The sequence below is a fragment of the Fragaria vesca genome, linkage group LG3 (genome assembly GCF_000184155.1).
Source record: "Fragaria vesca subsp. vesca linkage group LG3, FraVesHawaii_1.0, whole genome shotgun sequence".
NCBI lineage: Eukaryota > Viridiplantae > Streptophyta > Magnoliopsida > Rosales > Rosaceae > Fragaria > Fragaria vesca.
The window spans coordinates 5,949,722-5,967,381 of record NC_020493.1 but is presented as its reverse complement, the minus strand read 5'-3'; the positions used below and the strand labels follow the sequence as shown (position 1 = coordinate 5,967,381).

Sequence of the window (17,660 nt, the reverse complement as noted above, 5' to 3'; positions counted from 1 at the left end):
CCCTAAGTGAGATGACGATGAGAAATTGCAATACTGGAGACACCTCCCTCCCGTTGAGACTTCACATTGGTATATATATATATATACAGTTCTTATCCAGAGCGAAGTTTCACTTTGAAATTAAAGTGTGAAGTTCCTTATTTGACTCTCTTTTCGGTTATATTTCCACATCTCCTCCGTTCAGTTTGTAGAACCTAATGCATAGATCACTTATGCAAAATTTCATTGAATTTGATGATAAGTTAGGTCTTCGTAATCGTTATTTACCCAAACAGGTCTGGTAACAGATTTATGGTCCATTCATTGATTTAATTTAATTCGGTACCTTAACGAGCATTAATTAGGATGAAATTTTGTAGGAATGATCTATATATTAATATCAGTAAACTGAACGATGGAGATGTGAAAATATGACCGAAAAGTGAGTCAAATAAGGAACTTCACACTTTAATTTCAAAGCGAAGCTTCACTCTGGATAGGAATTATATATATATATATATATATATTATATAGATATACACACAAGGCCCTTCCAATGAGGGATCCCTTTTTTTGTTTCATTTCTAGGGATAAGGTATTTGACAAACTTTCCGATCACTAAATCACATCTCTACCGTTCAGTTTGTAGATGTATATGAGTAGATCACTTCTGTAAATTTTCAGAAAATTTGGTGATTGTTAAGTCATCCAAATGTTTGATTTATTTTTAATGATCTTGAACGGTGTAGGTTTGACATAAGTGTTAAGTTTTTTTGTTTTAATCTTAGTCATCCAAGCCCATTAAAAAAACAGATCTAATGTTGTGAGTCTATCCTTAAAAATGACAAAAAATAAGAATCCTTCATTGGAAGAGCCTATCCCTCATATATATGAAATTCATACCTAACCAATGGCGGAAGCATTCAAAGACCATGACACCCCTCCAAATTTCAAATTGTGTATGTATATGTGTTTTTATTATTGAGAACTTGGTTGAATTGAAGCAGACTTTAGTTAAACCATATAAATTGGCACCTTCCCACCCCACATTTCAACAACTCTTTTAGGTTAGTTGTCTCATTATAACTTGTTTTAAGTTCGTTAGATTATATTTATATGTTAAAAAAACAATATTTTTCTTTTTTTAAGAAAGAATGTAGTTAATCTAGTCCTAGCTATCTAGAAGAGTGAAAACTAGACTTCAAAGATTAGAATGAAGAACCATATTCTTATAGACTATTTGATTATGCACATTGAAAAGAAAATTGTTGAAAAGTTTAGCTATCTAGAAGAGTGGAAACTAGACTTCAAAGATTAGAATGAAGAACCATATTCTTATAGACTATTTGATTATGCACATTGAAAAAAAAATGTTGAAAAGTTTAGCATAGACCGAATTATTAATAACTTTCACAATATGTAAGAGTGACGAGTCTCTTTTTGATGTATAATTCAATTTAAAAACCTTGTTATAATATTAGAAGTTTCAGTCATTGAGTTTATCTTTATTTTTCAACATTCTTGTATTAGTCCCCCTCAATTATGATTTCTGGCTCTGCCTTGCACCTAACATTTTGGGAAATCTCATTCATCACCCTGCATATGAATCAGAGCTAGCGTTCCAAGTTGTAAAATGGGTTGAGAATAATCAAACTAGCTAGGCCACCACAATGGACCAAAAGCACAACGGGGCCAAAACTCTGTTCCTCGACATCTTAATTCCCTCGTACTAGTTCCATCCTTCTTTCCATGTAACTGAAAGAAAAAAAAATTGTAATTTTTCCAAGCTCTTATTCATAGAAAAACGACGCATTTGACGAGTTAGTGATATATGGTCCTTGCACCATGATCATGTTCACACAAGTAATTAAATTAATAACTCACAAAAGCAAGAATATCCTTCAGAAAAATGAAATGATGCTAGTTTATTCATGATTCAACACTTGCAATAAAAGAGGATATCAAAGAATTAAGCAGCAGATGAGGATAGTATCAAAGATATATAAACAAGCAAGAAACCCTTATAATTGTTGGCATAGATAATAATACCCACGTCGCGAACAAATAAAACAGCTGGCCCAAAGCCGAAGAGCTAGAATTAGAAAGGCTACAATCAGAAGCAAACTCCAGTCACTTCTAGAATCAAGTCATCTGTGCTTATTGGGTTTCCCTAAACAACCATCTGATCTTATTAGATTTCATTGACTTTATTTTGAACTTATTCAATTTATCAACAGGGTTCTAGAAATATTTGTAGGAATTATGTGAAGAACTGAATGAAATTTGGTACTGCTATAACAATATTATTTGTAGGTGAAATTTTGTGGGAATTATGTGAAGACTGAATGAAACCTATATTAGGCACAAAACCTTAAAATCGAGCCCAAGGTGGAAGCACTCATCCCAAGAACAGTAATTGCTAGAAAAGTGGAAAGTATCAACTAATTAAAAGTCGCTCTACTAGAAAAAAGTCCCAGAAATGACCTATAATGACACTTGTGGTTGAAGACTCTTCTTGGATTACCAATCTAATTAAAACACGACTCATACTAATCTCTCTCAGCTAATTGGTGAGGGCTTGCACACCTCACCATAATTTGGCTATAAATTCATTTGTGTCCAGCATCATATCACCATGAATTCTCCAACAAACAGAGCCTCAAAAATATTATGGATATCTATGTCTACTTCAACCCTATTTCTTGCCTCATTCTTCAGTTCCTGCTCCTGTTAATCTTGGCCTCTTCATGCCTAAACACCAATAGTACTGTGGAGTCATGCATGGAGGAAGAGAGACAGGCGCTTCTTAACTTTAAGCAAGATCTTATTGATCGATCTGGAAGGCTTTCTTCTTGGGTTGGTCATCAATGTTGTCAATGGAGAGGGATTTCGTGCAACAACCACACAGGTCGTATTGTCAGCCTTGATCTTCGTAATCCATATCCATTCGGTGAGTTTGATGATTACAGCTGGAACTACACCAAATTTAATAAATCTTGTTTAAGGGGCAAGTTACATCCTTCTCTGCTTGGCTTGAAACATTTGAGTTACTTAGACCTAAGCCAGAATTGTTTTCATGGGATTCACATTCCTAACTTCATTGGTGACCTAACAAGTTTGAGGTATCTCAATCTTTCATATTATTCGTGGTCTGGTTCATTTGTGGGAGAGATTCCACCATCTCTTGGTAACCTCTCAAACTTGAACTATCTTGACCTCAGTACTGATTACGATTACTACAGTGATGTTTATTCCAAAAGCTTGAATTGGCTTTCTCATCTCTCTTCCCTGAAATACCTAAACCTCAGAGGTGCGAACCTTAACAACACCGGAGTAAGTTGGCTGCATGCTGTTAACATGCTTCCTTCACTCTTAGAGTTGCATTTGTCTAATTGCCAAATTAATGGAAACCAGGTTCCACTCTCGCTGCCAACAATTAACTTCACATCTCTTTTGGTCCTTGATATGTCACATAACGATATAAATTCTTCATTTCCTAAATGGCTGTTTAATCTTACTAGTCTTTCAAAACTCGATTTAGGGGGTAATCCTTTCCTTCGCCCCTCTCTTGAAGAATTCGTAAGACTAAAAGCTCTAGAATACCTCGACTTATGGAGTATTGGACTCGAAGGTCAATTACTTCCGTTTGGAAATTTATGCAAGTTAAAGTCACTACGTCCTACAGCCAACGAATTTGATGGGGGGATTGAAGAGTTTCTGAGTGGTTTTTCAAATTGTTCATTTAATAGAATGGAGTCACTAGGATTATCAAATTGTGGGCTGGAAGGGGAATTGCCTAGTTCATTAGGAAAGCTGAAAAGCCTCCAGCTTCTTGACCTCCGCGACAATTCTTTTTAGGGATCCATTCCTGAATCTATTTTCAGCAACTTATCATCATCCATAAAGACACTGTCCTTGGGTGGAAATCTTTTTAATGGTTCCATTCCTGAAAGTTTGGGACAACTCAGTCAGCTCGTTAGCCTTAATCTGTCTGATAATTCATGGGAAGGCAGTTTAACCGAAGCCCATTTCATAAATCTCACAAGATTAAAATATATACGTTTGACCACAAGACGACATGTGCCTATCATTTTCAACTTGACCGATTATGAATGGATTCCTCCTTTCAAGCTCCGGTTACTTTTCATAGACAACTGTCGAGTAGGCCCTGGTTTTCCAGTATGGCTTCAATCGCAAACCGAGCTCTCATATGTCAAAGTTACGAATGCTGGAATCTCAGGTGCAATACCAGAGGAATGGATGTCTAATATCTCTTCCCAAATCGAATATTTGGATTTATCTTACAACCAAATCAGCAGAATGCTTCCGTTCCAATTCAACTTTCCGAATCTAGAGTACATACTTATCAGCCACAATCAATTAGATGGCACTATTCCATCATCTATCTGCAACATTCAATCTCTATTATCCCTTGCTCTAAATAACAATCAGTTTTCTGGAGAATTCCCTAAAGAATGGAGCTTGTGGAGCCGCATAATCTTTGTGGATGTCTCAAACAACAATTTGTCTGGTAATATTCCAAGCTCGATAGGTATTCCAAGTCATCTTCTTATATTAAAGATGGACAACAATCAGTTAAGCGGAGAAATTCCTTCCGCCTTGCAAAATTGCTCATTTTTGCTGAGACTTTCTCTTGGAGGCAACAATTTCACTGGAGGCATACCTTCTTGGATAGGATCAAAGGTATCCATTTTAATAGTGCTTCAATTGCGATCAAACTCTTTAAGTGGACATATTCCTCACCAACTTTGCAGTCTTCCTTTCCTTCAATTCCTAGACCTTGGTCACAACAGATTTTCAGGGGCTATTCCCAAGTGTTTGAATAATTTGACTTCTCTAGTCTCTGGTCCGAATAATAGCTGGATTTTCTTTAGTGCCTTTGAGGAAACAACCGCGACTACAAAAGGAAGAGAAAGTGAATACTTCACTAGCCAGGCAAGGCTTCTGACCATTATTGACCTTTCTTCAAACGATTTAGAAGGTGAAATTCCTGAAGAAATAAACAGCCTTCTTTCATTGGGTACCTTGAACTTGTCCATAAATCAATTGAGTGGAAGTATCCCCTCCAAGATCGGAAACTTGTACCGGCTCGAAACTTTTGACCTCTCCCAGAACCGGCTCTCAGGACACATTCCTCAAAGTCTTGCAAATATGACATTCTTGTCTCACTTGAACTTGTCTCACTTGAACTTGTCTCACAACAAGTTGACCGGAAGGATCCCATCAGGCAACCAACTTCAAACGCTCTTTGATCCATCTATTTATGAGGGCAATTCACTTTGTGGATTTCCACTTCCAAAATGCCCAAAAGACGAAGACAACATTCATGAGCCTCATGTACATGAGAAACAAGATCACGGAGACGATGATGAAAAGCTTGGCTTTTATACCAGCGTGGTGCTCGGATTCATCATAGGCTTTTGGAGTGTGTGCGGCACATTGATATTGAAAAAGTCATGGAGGTATGCCTATTTTCAATTCTTTGATCACATCAAAGACAAAGTAGCACTGACAATTGCATTGAGAGCAGCTCGTCTCCAAAGAAGAAGCTGATTGGAGACAAAACACATATTCGTTGGTTTCTGTATGTTGCTGTTGTTATTTTGGTAATGGCAGCCACATTTATCAGCTATGCTTTTCTTTTTCACTTGTATTGTCAGTGTGGTGTGTACGGTATATCAAGTTTAGCTTCAGTTTCTGGTAGAAAGTTGTGAAAATTCTTTTTTAAGAGGTAAGGTTCTGATGTCCCCCTCTTGGTTTGTATACTTTTCTGTTTCGTATGAATAACATGGGGGATTTGGGGGGTGCTGTTCACCTTCCAATGGCAAGAGCTCCTTATTATAGAGTGAAAATGCGTACGGGTCATTGGCACATCAGCAATGCAAGGGATTCATTTTGCAGAGTATACATGAAACCTAGATTTTATTTTTATGTTTGACAAAACAATCGTCACATACACGATCCATCATGATACTGTACAATTGGCAGGTACTAGATTAGTACGATTGCTCCTATATATACAGTAATGTTGAAAAAATGTTCCAATCTAGAGCTGAGTCTCTATAAATGCAAGGACTGCCAAACCAGATGCCCAAACATCATCATCCAATACATGTTCTTCAGGGGAGTGACTTATGCCTCCTCGACAGCGGACAAAAAGCATACCCACCTGTTCATATATTCATACACCAGAATTATACACCAGAAAAATATCACAAACAGTAACATTGGGTTCATGACAACAAACCTTGGTTAAATGAGACAGCGCCATTGCATCATGTCCTGCTCCACTCATCAATACAGGTACTTCATCCTGAACAGAACCTGTCATTCTCTTGAGCCCGAGATGAGCTGCAGATTTCAGCTTCGAAGTCAGCTCAGAATTGCAAATGACTGCATTTGCATCGTGCTGAAAAGGTTCAACGCATGTAAGCTTACTGTCTTACTGGTTAAGCAAGCTGCAAATGATTGACTAGGATATGAAAGTTCCATACCTTACGATCAATTGTGCACAAAACTGAACGCCCATCACATATTTGATACAATCGGTTAGATAATTCATATACAACAGCTTCACGTCCCATATCGTCGATTGCACGTATATCTACCGTGAATGTTACCTAAAATCAAGAAGATCAATTTATTACCTGAATTAGCATTCAATATCAAATCTAGCAATGTCAAGAGATGAACTTCTTGCCTGTCCTGGAATAACATTACTTGCACTTGGCCAGGTCGATATCTCACCAACAGTACAAACGAGTGAAGTTGATAGTGATTCTAATGAGTAACTTTTGCATTGACCATCAAAAGACAGAAAATCTTGAGGATGCTTACATAGACTTTCTAATAATACAATCGCTTCTGCAGCAGCAGCCATAGGGTCATGACGCATGGACATTGGAACTGTTCCGGCATGCCCCTGGGAACCTCTCATCGTAACCTACAAGTTTATGTATATTGGACTGCTCAGCCGAGATAAAAATTTTATATAATGTCATTGTTATTTCCTACTTTATACATCAACATCTGTATGATGAAATCCAATTTATAATTACATACAAGGAGCTTTGGTGTTCGACCTCTTGGATCTGTCACGAAACTATACGGAAATTCTCACTGATGGCGAGATGATAGTCATGTGTAGTTTGACTAGTTTCTCATAGAGATGTTATTCCACCTTCCCATACCTTAAAATATTAGAGTCCCTTTTTGAATCCTCATGAGTTCAAGACATATGTGTAGTTTTGCACTTTTGCATAGTACATGTTCAAACTATGGAGGGTTTTCTTGTTTGTATGATTAAATGATACATAAATTAGACATGCACCTATGAAAAGCTAAAACACTTTTGATACCTTTAGTCTTGTCTGTCCAGCTATGCCTTTAACAACTCCTAGAGGAAAACCAACCCACTCCAGTACAGGCCCTTGTTCGATATGAATCTACAACATGAAACAAGCAGCAGGGGGTATGCAATCAGAGCACTATTTTATTGCGGTTTCCACAGAGAATGTTTAAATACAGGTAATAAACATAATCAGCGTAGGGCATTACACCTCAACATAACCCCAAACTGACTTTGGGTCATATCTGAGCTGCTGCAAGTGATCCTCTGTAACTTCTATGGAGTTTTTCTTAAGAGCATCTTGAATTGTCACACCACTGAACAAAAGAATATCCTCATAAATTTATTGATCATGGATAGTTTATAAATAAATAAAAATAGGGATTTATTCGAGAAACCTTTTATCAGTTATTTGCAGTGCCGATGCTGATAAAATTCCAGCTATAGCAGCACTTCCTATGAATGTAGACTGAAACCTAACTCCTTCTTCATCACTAAACGCTATTACCTACAGATGTTGAGCAAAAGAAACATGATATTAGTACGTAGAATTGCCACCACAGAGTAGTTTCTACATAAAGTTTTGGACAAGATTTAGTGAAATGTTTCTTGTGAAGTAATGAATGACATTCTTCAATGAGCCAACGATACTCAACACCTCAATTTTCCACTGACCTCAACCGGCCGCTTTAGTTCTCCCACCTTTCCATTGATACTCAAAACCTTCAATGCAGATATCACAGAAATGATACCTAAAGACCCATCAAATATCCCAGCATCAACAACAGTATCCTATTATAACAATAGATAAAGGGGATGGAACAGTTAATTACTCTTGTTGTTTGTAGTACCAGAGTAAATATTCAGTTAGAAAGTATACGGAAAAATAACATTACCAAATGAGAACCAATTAGTAGAGCCTCAGCACTAGCATTCCCTCCCTCAACTCGACCATGTACATTTCCCAAGCAATCAACCCACCTGGAGATCAAGACCAAGCATGAGCCAAGAATTCCTCAAACACTACTGTTCAGATGCAAAAGAATTACAATTGAAGCTCACGTTCGCAAACCAGCATCCTCCATCCATTCGCGGATAAGATTTCCTGCCCTCACAGCTGCTGGGCTCATGAATATCCTCTCAAGATAACCATCACCATCACTTACCTATTGATTCAGAGTTTCAAACCACAACAAAATTTCAAGAACAATAACAATAACATGTAAAAAGAATATAAGGTCTGAATTCAGTATCAACTTAAATTCAAGTTACTAGAAGGGCTCTCTAGAAATTTATCCTTGGACTATATATAATGGTTGCCATTTTGAAATCCAATGCTTGGTACTGTTCAGAATTTGATTTTGTATTGTGCAGATTGGAGATAATCAATCTTTCTCAATGAAAGTTTGAGCTACTAAAGATTGCTGATACACAATCTGTAACAAGAACTCTTCTTTCTGAATGTGGGCAACAGCTGAAATATTTATATTGAGAAATAAAAATAAAAAAAATAAGACCTTTCCAAGTTGATGAAGTCTTGCCACAGCTTCATCTCTCAAAATTTCAGGACACAACTCCCCTCCTCTGTTTCCCTCATCTTCTCCTCCAACACCTGTTCACATCATCATCATCAAAAACAAATCAATGCCATGTAAAGATCGAACCTTTATTCACTCAAACCAAAACAAAAAAAGATTAAACCTTTACAAAATCAACATGCAAGAGCCAATGATCAATTACCAGAAAACCCAAAACAGGGAGTAATGGCTGAAGAGACCAGAAGCAAGAGATGGCAAGCCAGAGCCAAACCGGAGGTAGGACTAATGCCGGAATGGGTTCTGTGGGATACACGTGTAACAACTGCCATGGCTGCAACCCAGTTCAGAGAGGCAAGCCACACGCAACTGAAACTCGGTGCAAGGTTGAAAGCTCTGTAATCCTTTAAAGGGTTTGGCTTCTGTGATTGTTTGTGGTGATGGGGACGGTGGCGGCTGAAGGTGGGGGGTGATGTAAGGGCCCACTTGAAGATGCGTGGGTCCCGGTGACGTGGCAGAATCTTGGTTGCAATATGCGAAGGGGAGCCATGCAAGAACGAACCTAGTGGTCTCATGGTATTTAACTCTAATTAGGAAGAAAAATTCCAATCGGGAAGAAAAAAACGAAGTTAGAACGGTCTACTTGCCGCTTCGCAATTTACTTTGATTTTTTCAATTTTTCTGAAGGCTATTGGACTTTTTGCAAAACTCCCTCATTTGCTTCTACTTTTGATTTCTCAAATTTGGATTGGAACTGCAAATAGCCAAATACTTTCACGAGCAGTATTCATTGAATTGTCACATTATTTCGGATAACATTCTACAATTTTAGCTAGTTACATCAAATTTTCTTATGTTCTCGAACGATATGACAAACAATATTGAATAGACTGTGAATGATTTATTATAAAAATTACGATGACAAGTAAAGGAGCAGAAGAGATCGACGGAGAGCCAAACTTACTTTGGTGGCTGCATTATCATCCATCACATCACATATGTCTCGTATATTCTTCACCCAAGCCCTCAGTGAGTTTCTAATTTGGCTCTGAATAAACAATTTGGAGATTTGATTCTGTAGATCTATTGGGTACGACAAAGACAAAAGCAATTAGGGCACTCGTGAGTGCAGTTGGTGGTCTCCAGTCACACAGGTATACATTATTGTTAGTTTACTGTTTTAATTGCTTTATAAACTAATTCCATGCCACTGAAAACACCACCACATATTCCGTATCACATAATATATTTCCAGGTCTAAAAAAGAAGAGAGAAAGAACTGGTTGTTCAGATTTTCTGAGCTTAATAACGTAATTAACTAATAACCCACAGAATCATGCACTTGTTTTGTACTGAAGCCAGAATAATGATAGAGGTTATAAGAATTGAATTCTTGAACTATGTGTTATTAGCGTAGTCATGACTTGAAGTTACGTAAGTGCCTTCTTTTCTTCATTTGGAATTTAAGTGGCAACCACGCAAGACAAGATTAGTTGTCATGAACTCATAATCTGTCATGTTTAGCCACTAATCAAGTTTAATTAGTTAAGCAGATCCAATGTGCAAGCTAGCTAGCTAGCAACTTCTTGTTTTGATGACCATGATCATCATATATATATATTCCATCCTTGAAGCCAGACTTTCTGCAGGCTTTCTCCATTGTAGCGTCAAATCTATTTCCTCTTCTAAACCAATACGTAATTGAGAATCAGCATGTACATATGTGAATATGCAACATTTTCATTTAAAAGGATAAAAGATAGGTTGGCTTAAGCTGCGAATCCATGCCAGCTCGATCTCTTCTAATTTACTGCCTCATCCCAGCCGGCAACTTTGTTTCGTTCTCGTCTCCTAAAAATCACAAACCTTTCCGATCAGACTTTTCCTCCCCTAACATTTTATCAAGGAAAGGTGATAGTTTCATCGACTTCATGAGTACGTTGTGCGTGGTGACAAGTATTCCTCTGTTTCCATCAAAAACGACAAGTATTCCTCTGTGAATGGTATACCATTATTCAGTAATCAGTGTCATATATTGTTCCTCAAGATTCAAGTGGAGTCTTGGACCTACATAATATTCTACCAGTTCACTTTATACATTAGCACCAAGCTAATTAGATTCGTCATAAAGATAATAAATCCATGGAAAACAAACAAATCAAACAATACAATATCAAATAGATAAAAGTTTCATGCAATTCGCTGCTACATCGTAAAATATTGTACATGTTGAATAATTCCGCTAACAAATGCATTACAAGTTACAACCGTAAGCTCGAAGCAACAGACGTAAGACATGAATGTAATATTACTCATGTTACGTATATATGGCGTTCGCTTGGTGTCTTTGTATAAACTTGTTGTATAGTTTTCATATATGTCGCAGTTACAAACTATAAAATATTATGGACGTGAGGATGAGCCTCTCAGTTTAACTAGGTTTCAAATCCAACTGATTTCACAAAGAAAAAAAGCCCTTGGTATCAGTCCAATTGGTGATCAGTGTGGATTGAGATGAGATTGAAGTATGACTAGAGTGAATCAACTCAATCAAGAGTTCAATTTTCCTTCAATTTAACTAAAACAACCGCAGTTTCAAATCATAGGTAATACATGGCCCAAGACATCGAGCCCTGCTAAAGGGATAAAGGGCCTTTCAAATGCCTCCATGCCCGTGGCCTTGTCAACTCATAGCCCATTTCAATATAGGAACTCTTGTTTCTTCATGTGCTTTCTATTTTCGGCCGATGCCCTCTACATTTGCTACATAGATTAGGATCCAAGTTTTTCCTGATCATCTATTTGACCGACTTGCCAAAAATAATGTAGAAAGACAGGAGAGGTAACAGAATAACAGATGCAATGGAGATGGTTGTTGCATGCACGAGAATTTCAACATGAAAAATCATGTTATAACTAATTTTCTTGTCCATAGATGAACGGTCATATTCTCCCATAACTTCGGCCTGTAAATTTTCCAATTTTTAACTACCTTTTTCCTGAAGTTGTTGCGAGTCTATTACTATCATATAGAATTTGTCAAGTGTGAAGCTTTACATTCCCTCCCTTCTAGTAAGATGAGTTCGAAAAGATTGAATGTTATATTCCGAACAAGAATATTCAAGTCTTCGATAGGTTTTCTCATGAAAAATTCTATAAGCCATTTAAAAGTGTTGATATATTTAAACCACGTACGGTCACCATGACATGTTGGTAAGTATTGGAATGTAAAGTAATTTTTTGTTCGACCTGTTGTCTTTATACACTGAGGTCAGAATTTCTTGAGGATGAAATATGCCAATTCTATCTAACTTAGATTTATAACACGAAGCTAGCTAGCTCAAAACCATCCAACTTTGTCTACAAGCCAACAATGTCACTGATCAGATTCATCACGTTTGGATGGTAGAGGCATCACATACTCAATTTGGAATTCACCTATTTCAGTTGTTAATCCAGTACTCATGCTTTAAGCATACAGTTGATCAAGACCCATTAGAAAGTCGAAGCTATAGGTGGGGGTTTGTGTAAGCCACAAGCAAAGAATTAAGGTCCCTTTGGTTTCATTGCTTTAGTTTCTTCAAGTTGAAGAAGGAAATTGAGGTAGCCTTACCCAACAGCATCAATGAATGCAAAGCACCAGCATAGATCATTCTTTGCTTTCCATCTCACTTTCTTCAATCATGTACTCCAATCCTCACCTTATATACATAGCTTGCATGTTAAGCCTCGACCCTTATACAAGTTCTATATTTATGCAACTATACAGGCTTTCAAAATTATATAGCACATTGTGTGATAGATGAATTCATAGAGAAAACGCGGAAGTGATGCATTTGGTAAGGAACTAAAAATAAGAATATCATGTGAGAGTTAGTGACCTAATATCTCCCTACTTGATCTTGGTGATGCCAAGGATATCTGGTGACATAATAAGGTGACAATACATGCTATATGGACAAATGGACGAACCAAATTACATTCATATGAAGAAATGAAAGGACTCTGTCTTGTTTGGTAATAAGCTTGGGGTGCACCGTGTTTCTAGACTGAAAATGTAAATTATGCATGCCCGTGAGCTGCATAATCAACTGTGTGTCCTTGACAACCATATGGGGGCTGTAGGCTTTGCATCGACAGGATGATGAAACAAAGTAACAAACTTGTCCAAACTATTAGGATTATCTTGGTATTCGACTATTCGTTTCGATGCATGGTTGACTCCCTGTAAGAATGTATATATGAATGACTAAAATTACATCGTGTGTTTTCATCATTATGAAAAAAAAAATAAAAAAAATATTGTTAAACCGCATGAATAGAAATGAGTAATTTGTAAATGATTAGCCTCTTTCTTCTACTTGTTCTATTGAATGTGTTATTACTATTCCAAACCTAACATAACTCGGGTTCTTAAATCCAATGGTTTTCTCGGTTGTGAGGAAGCGGCCAAGGGTTCTCGCACACAGGAGTTTAATAATGTCGATACTTTTCACACTTTAGCCATCGGGGGAGTTACGGGTATGACTGTATGAGGTTTTAATACAAAAAAACAATATTAGTATGTCAGGTGTCATTAGTTGTAACACAAAGATGACTTAATTTTTTGTACGTGGAATTCCAAATGACTCTAATCTAAACTAAACATTTTCAAACATTCTCATATGAAAAACCCTAAAAGTTAATCAACTAAACCACAATAAGCTGCAATGATCCTCTGATAACCGGCCTATGACATCTTACGTGAAGCTCCTACACTGCTCCAAGTTTTCCCTTCCCCGTCCGTTGCCTTGCTCTGTAAAAATACCTTTAAGACAATGTCAAACTTGTTGAGGTCTCTAAAGTGAGAAGTTGGTAACGAAAGAATATCGAAACGAAAATGCAAATCGTCATTATTCGTAGTATAAATACCCCAATAAAGATGCACCAAGCAAAACAACCATGGGGGTGGTGCTTTCAGTATGATCTAATAGGAAAGCATTTCGTCTCATTTTCTACCCAAATCTTGGTTAGACCCTTCTCTTTCCATGTCCTATTTTTCTGCCTTCTTCTCTCTCACGCAGTATAAAGTGATGAACTGAATCACTCTTTGGTTCCAACCACCTTGAAACAAACTGAGAGAGAACAGAGCCGAACAGAGGAAAAACAGAGAAGGACATGGAAGCTGCAATGCCAGGAAAGACTCTTATGTGGATTATGATATCTAGCTTGCTTATCACAGTTCATGTTCATGGAGTAACCTCTCAAATGGGTCATTTTTCGAGGAGTGATTATCGAGACCAAATGCGAAGACTGCAAGAGTTCAAGGCCGGACGCGATTCGGGTTCTTTTGTTGCACCATCTTCAGTCTCACCTGCTCCTAGCCCTAACTATTCTCCTCCGACGCCGGTAATTCAACAGCTTTATTTCTAAATATATATATTTTGTTGGTTCATTTCTTGGTGTTCTTGTGGTTGGTGAACTAATTTGTTCATGTTTGTTGAAACTTGAAAATGGTGGTGATGATGATGCAGGGGAGGAGTAGTCCTCGTGTGTATCACGTGACAACGTATGGTGCTGATCCGACTGGGAACAGGGATAGCACTGAGGCTGTGGCTCAAGCATTTGCAGATGCTTTCCGTGGTCCATCAGAAGGTTTCTTGATGGAGGGAATCAGTAACCTTGGTGGTGCCCAAATCAATCTTGAAGGTGGCCAGTACCTAATTAGCAAACCCCTCCGGTTTCCGGCTGCCGGAGTAGGCAACATTATGGTATGCCCTAATTCAAGAATATGTCATTTATATATATGTAACGCATCATATTAGTTGTGTATCGTTCTACTCAAATATGTCCGGCACAATAGTTTAAGATTAGAAAGGTGTTTCTTTGTGTTTATGGTGGATTCTTTAAAGGTGAACATGGTTGTCCCAATTGTTCATTACTTCATTCGAACAAAGAATAGTGTGATTTCCAAGTATGTCGTGTTTAATTTGAATTTTTGATGATAACAGATTCATGGAGGAACATTGAGAGCCTCAGATGACTTTCCGACTGATGGTTACTTGATTGATTTATCTGCTTCATCATCATCCCCCAACCAGAATGAAAAAACCAAAGAGAGCTCATCATCAATGTCTGCACAGCTTTCTTCATCATCCTACAACTATGAGTACATAACCCTAAAAGACCTCATGCTGGACGCTAACTACAGAGGTGGTGGTATTTCAGTCATAAACTCACTCAGAACCAGCATAGACAATTGTTACATAACCCATTTCAACACTGATGGTATTCTAGTCCAAAGTGGCCATGAAACCTACATCAGAAACTCCTTCCTAGGCCAGCACATCACCGCCGGCGGTGATCACAACGAAAGAAACTTTTCCGGTACTGCAATCAACCTAAAGGGAAATGACAATGCTGTTACAGATGTGGTGATTTTCTCTGCTGCTGTTGGTATAATGATTTCGGGTCCGGCTAATATACTTTCCGGTGTACATTGCTACAACAAGGCCACAGGTTTCGGAGGCGTTGGGATTTACTTGAGATTGCCTGGTTTGACACAGACTAGGATTGTCAATTCTTACATGGACTACACTGGTATAGTTGCTGAAGACCCAGTTCAGCTTGATATATCAAACAGCTTCTTCCTTGGTGATGCATACATTGTGTTGAAATCAATAAAGGGTGTAGCCAATGGGGTCAATATAGTTAACAACATGTTCAGTGGGTACAATAAAGGGATCGCAATTGTTCAACTGGACCAATCAAATGGGGGTTTCAAGGAGATAGAGCAAGTTGTTGTGGACAGGAACATTGTGAGGGGGATGAACATAAAGGGCACAATTGGAAGGAGAACTGTGCTAGGCAATGGAAGCTCATGGAATATAGACTTCAACCCAGTTCTTTTATTTCCTAATCTTATTAGGCATGTTCAGTATTCATTGAGCACTGGGGCTAGCAATGTGTTCCCCAACCATGCCCTAAGGAATGTTTCGGATAACCGGGTGGTGATCGAGTCGGATGTGGCGGTTCCGGCTTCGGTTTTTGTTACTGTGGATCAAGGAGTGTCAAGCTGAAGAAGGGCTGAAGCTTGACCTCAAAATTGTATCAAAATTTATCCGAGTGGACAATTGTGAATAGGTCGGAATATGGCTAGATTTTCTAATTTGCAAAGTACCACTAATTTTCGCTCGTGAGTTATATGTAATACAAGAATTGAACCATATGATTTGTTGTAATAGGTAAAGACATTATAGTAAATCATATACTAGCTAGAAATCTTCAAAAATTGGGTCACAGTTTTCTCTTGCTTTTGCCAAGAACGTATCTGAAAATTTTATCTTGTTTTAATTTTGACAAGAACATAACTGAAAATTTGTCACAAAACCAACATAAGTCAAACCCTGAATTGATTGAACAACAACGTGTTTGACCATCACTCAGAAACGATCTAGAGGGTCTCTAATGTACGAGATCATCAATATGAAAAATACTTTTAGCTTGGTTGCTTTGAGAAAAATGAAAAAAAAACAGAGGAAGAAAAACAAACAAGGGAGTCTAGAAAACATGACAGTTATATATGTGGTCTACGTTCTTACCTGGGAGTGAAACTGTGAATGTGTGATCCTCTGCTCAGAAAATCAGGATACTATAAACAAATTTGTTTCAGGTAGAAGTTTGATGGAGCAGGAAAACCAAGGACCAAAAAGTCCAAGGCTTTGAAATTGAAGGTTTAACTAATCTTAGCTATTAAATTTGGTTGCTAACTTTTGCATCGATCAGCCAGTCAACCTACAGAGATGGAAATAATGTTACATGAACTTAGAAATATATGTTACATGAATAAGGACGGTGTTATAACCAACAGTTGTTAGGACTTAGGAATTCAATAAACTTTATTTTTGAGCAAACAAAAATATCAATCACTCATCACACATTGACACGACATGCGACGATTATTAATTACTTAAATAACCTTAATTATATACTCCACCAACGTACCAAAAAGGAGTCAATATAAGATTATAAAATTATACTCACGAGGATTCATCTAAATCAGTGACGTAAAATTTGATAACTTCTTCACATTTGTATCATAATGATACGATTTCTGGGATAATTAGACTTCAAAAATTTTATTCTTTAACATTGTACACGTTGGTTGTCTAATAGATATTTCTTGATATAATTTTTTTCCTGTTTTAACAAAAAAAAAAACTTGCTGACGTCTTCCACTTCTCCACCAACATGCACTAGGTCTTATGAAGGGTTTAGGGACCTAAATGCCCCCCCTTTCAAAAGCCCAAAACATGGAGAAACCCACATTTCTTATCGCCATACCCATTTGTTCAGCTGTTCTAATTTATAAACGTTTCTGAAGTGTCTGAGGTAAGAGGAACTTGGTGACATTATACTATTTAAATCACAATGATGCTTTACTCTTTAGTTGCTTGTCATGATTGAAACAAGTGTGTTTTCTCAGAATAAACCATCCAGATTCTGTAGCATGTATTCATCTACATTATGTACTATAATGCATCAAACGTAAGTTATGATTTGTTAATGTAGATTACTGTCTAAGCAATCCTATTAGGCGGGAATCACAAACACTTCTCCATGCCTACAAGGCTGCAGAAAATGGCAACGAATACAGCTTTTTTCAACTACCATCATAATGTTCATATTTAAATCAAACGTATTCTATGCTTTTCTGTGAAATAAAGCGTACCAAACATTTCCGATTCATCTTTCAATACTTGCTTTTCTTGCAGAAAGAAACGAGAAAGAAGCAAAAG

General features: G+C 37.4%; 2 protein-coding genes and 1 pseudogene across 2 annotated transcripts; 2 read left to right on the top strand and 1 right to left on the bottom strand.

The window, feature by feature from the left end:
- Positions 1–2,760: 2,760 nt before the first annotated feature.
- On the top strand, positions 2,761–5,852 carry LOC101309812 (annotated as a pseudogene).
- A 45-nt stretch (positions 5,853–5,897) lies between these two features.
- LOC101299647 (allantoate deiminase, chloroplastic-like) lies at positions 5,898–9,258 on the bottom strand. Its single transcript, XM_004293746.1, has 12 exons — positions 9,089–9,258; positions 8,866–8,960; positions 8,411–8,514; positions 8,245–8,329; positions 8,024–8,140; positions 7,747–7,856; positions 7,560–7,665; positions 7,359–7,445; positions 6,701–6,943; positions 6,495–6,620; positions 6,248–6,409; positions 5,898–6,169 (listed from the first exon to the last, which is right to left on the bottom strand). Exons 1-12 carry the CDS (start codon positions 9,213–9,215, stop codon positions 6,047–6,049), a joined length of 1,485 nt encoding a protein of 494 aa, XP_004293794.1. The 5' UTR covers positions 9,216–9,258; the 3' UTR covers positions 5,898–6,046.
- Positions 9,259–13,820: 4,562 nt separating this feature from the next.
- On the top strand, positions 13,821–16,148 carry LOC101302533 (polygalacturonase QRT3-like). The gene is made up of 3 exons (XM_004293756.1): positions 13,821–14,271; positions 14,397–14,633; positions 14,874–16,148. The coding sequence occupies exons 1-3, from the start codon at positions 14,041–14,043 to the stop codon at positions 15,939–15,941; spliced, it is 1,536 nt and encodes a 511-aa protein (XP_004293804.1). The 5' UTR covers positions 13,821–14,040; the 3' UTR covers positions 15,942–16,148.
- Positions 16,149–17,660: the final 1,512 nt, after the last annotated feature.

Excerpts from the sequence above, each read along its gene's own strand:
- LOC101302533 (XM_004293756.1), top strand. The coding sequence starts at position 14,041 with ATGGAAGCTGCAATGCCAGGAAAGACTCTTATGTGGATTATGATATCT. Across the intron at positions 14,272-14,396 it reads ACTATTCTCCTCCGACGCCG|GGGAGGAGTAGTCCTCGTGT; the intron begins GTAATTCAACAG and ends ATGATGATGCAG. Across the intron at positions 14,634-14,873 it reads CCGGAGTAGGCAACATTATG|ATTCATGGAGGAACATTGAG; the intron begins GTATGCCCTAAT and ends TGATGATAACAG.
- LOC101299647 (XM_004293746.1), bottom strand. The coding sequence starts at position 9,215 with ATGGCAGTTGTTACACGTGTATCCCACAGAACCCATTCCGGCATTAGT. Across the intron at positions 8,141-8,244 it reads TACTAATTGGTTCTCATTTG|GATACTGTTGTTGATGCTGG; the intron begins GTAATGTTATTT and ends TTGTTATAATAG. Across the intron at positions 6,944-7,358 it reads CTGGACAGACAAGACTAAAG|GTTACGATGAGAGGTTCCCA; the intron begins GTATCAAAAGTG and ends ATAAACTTGTAG.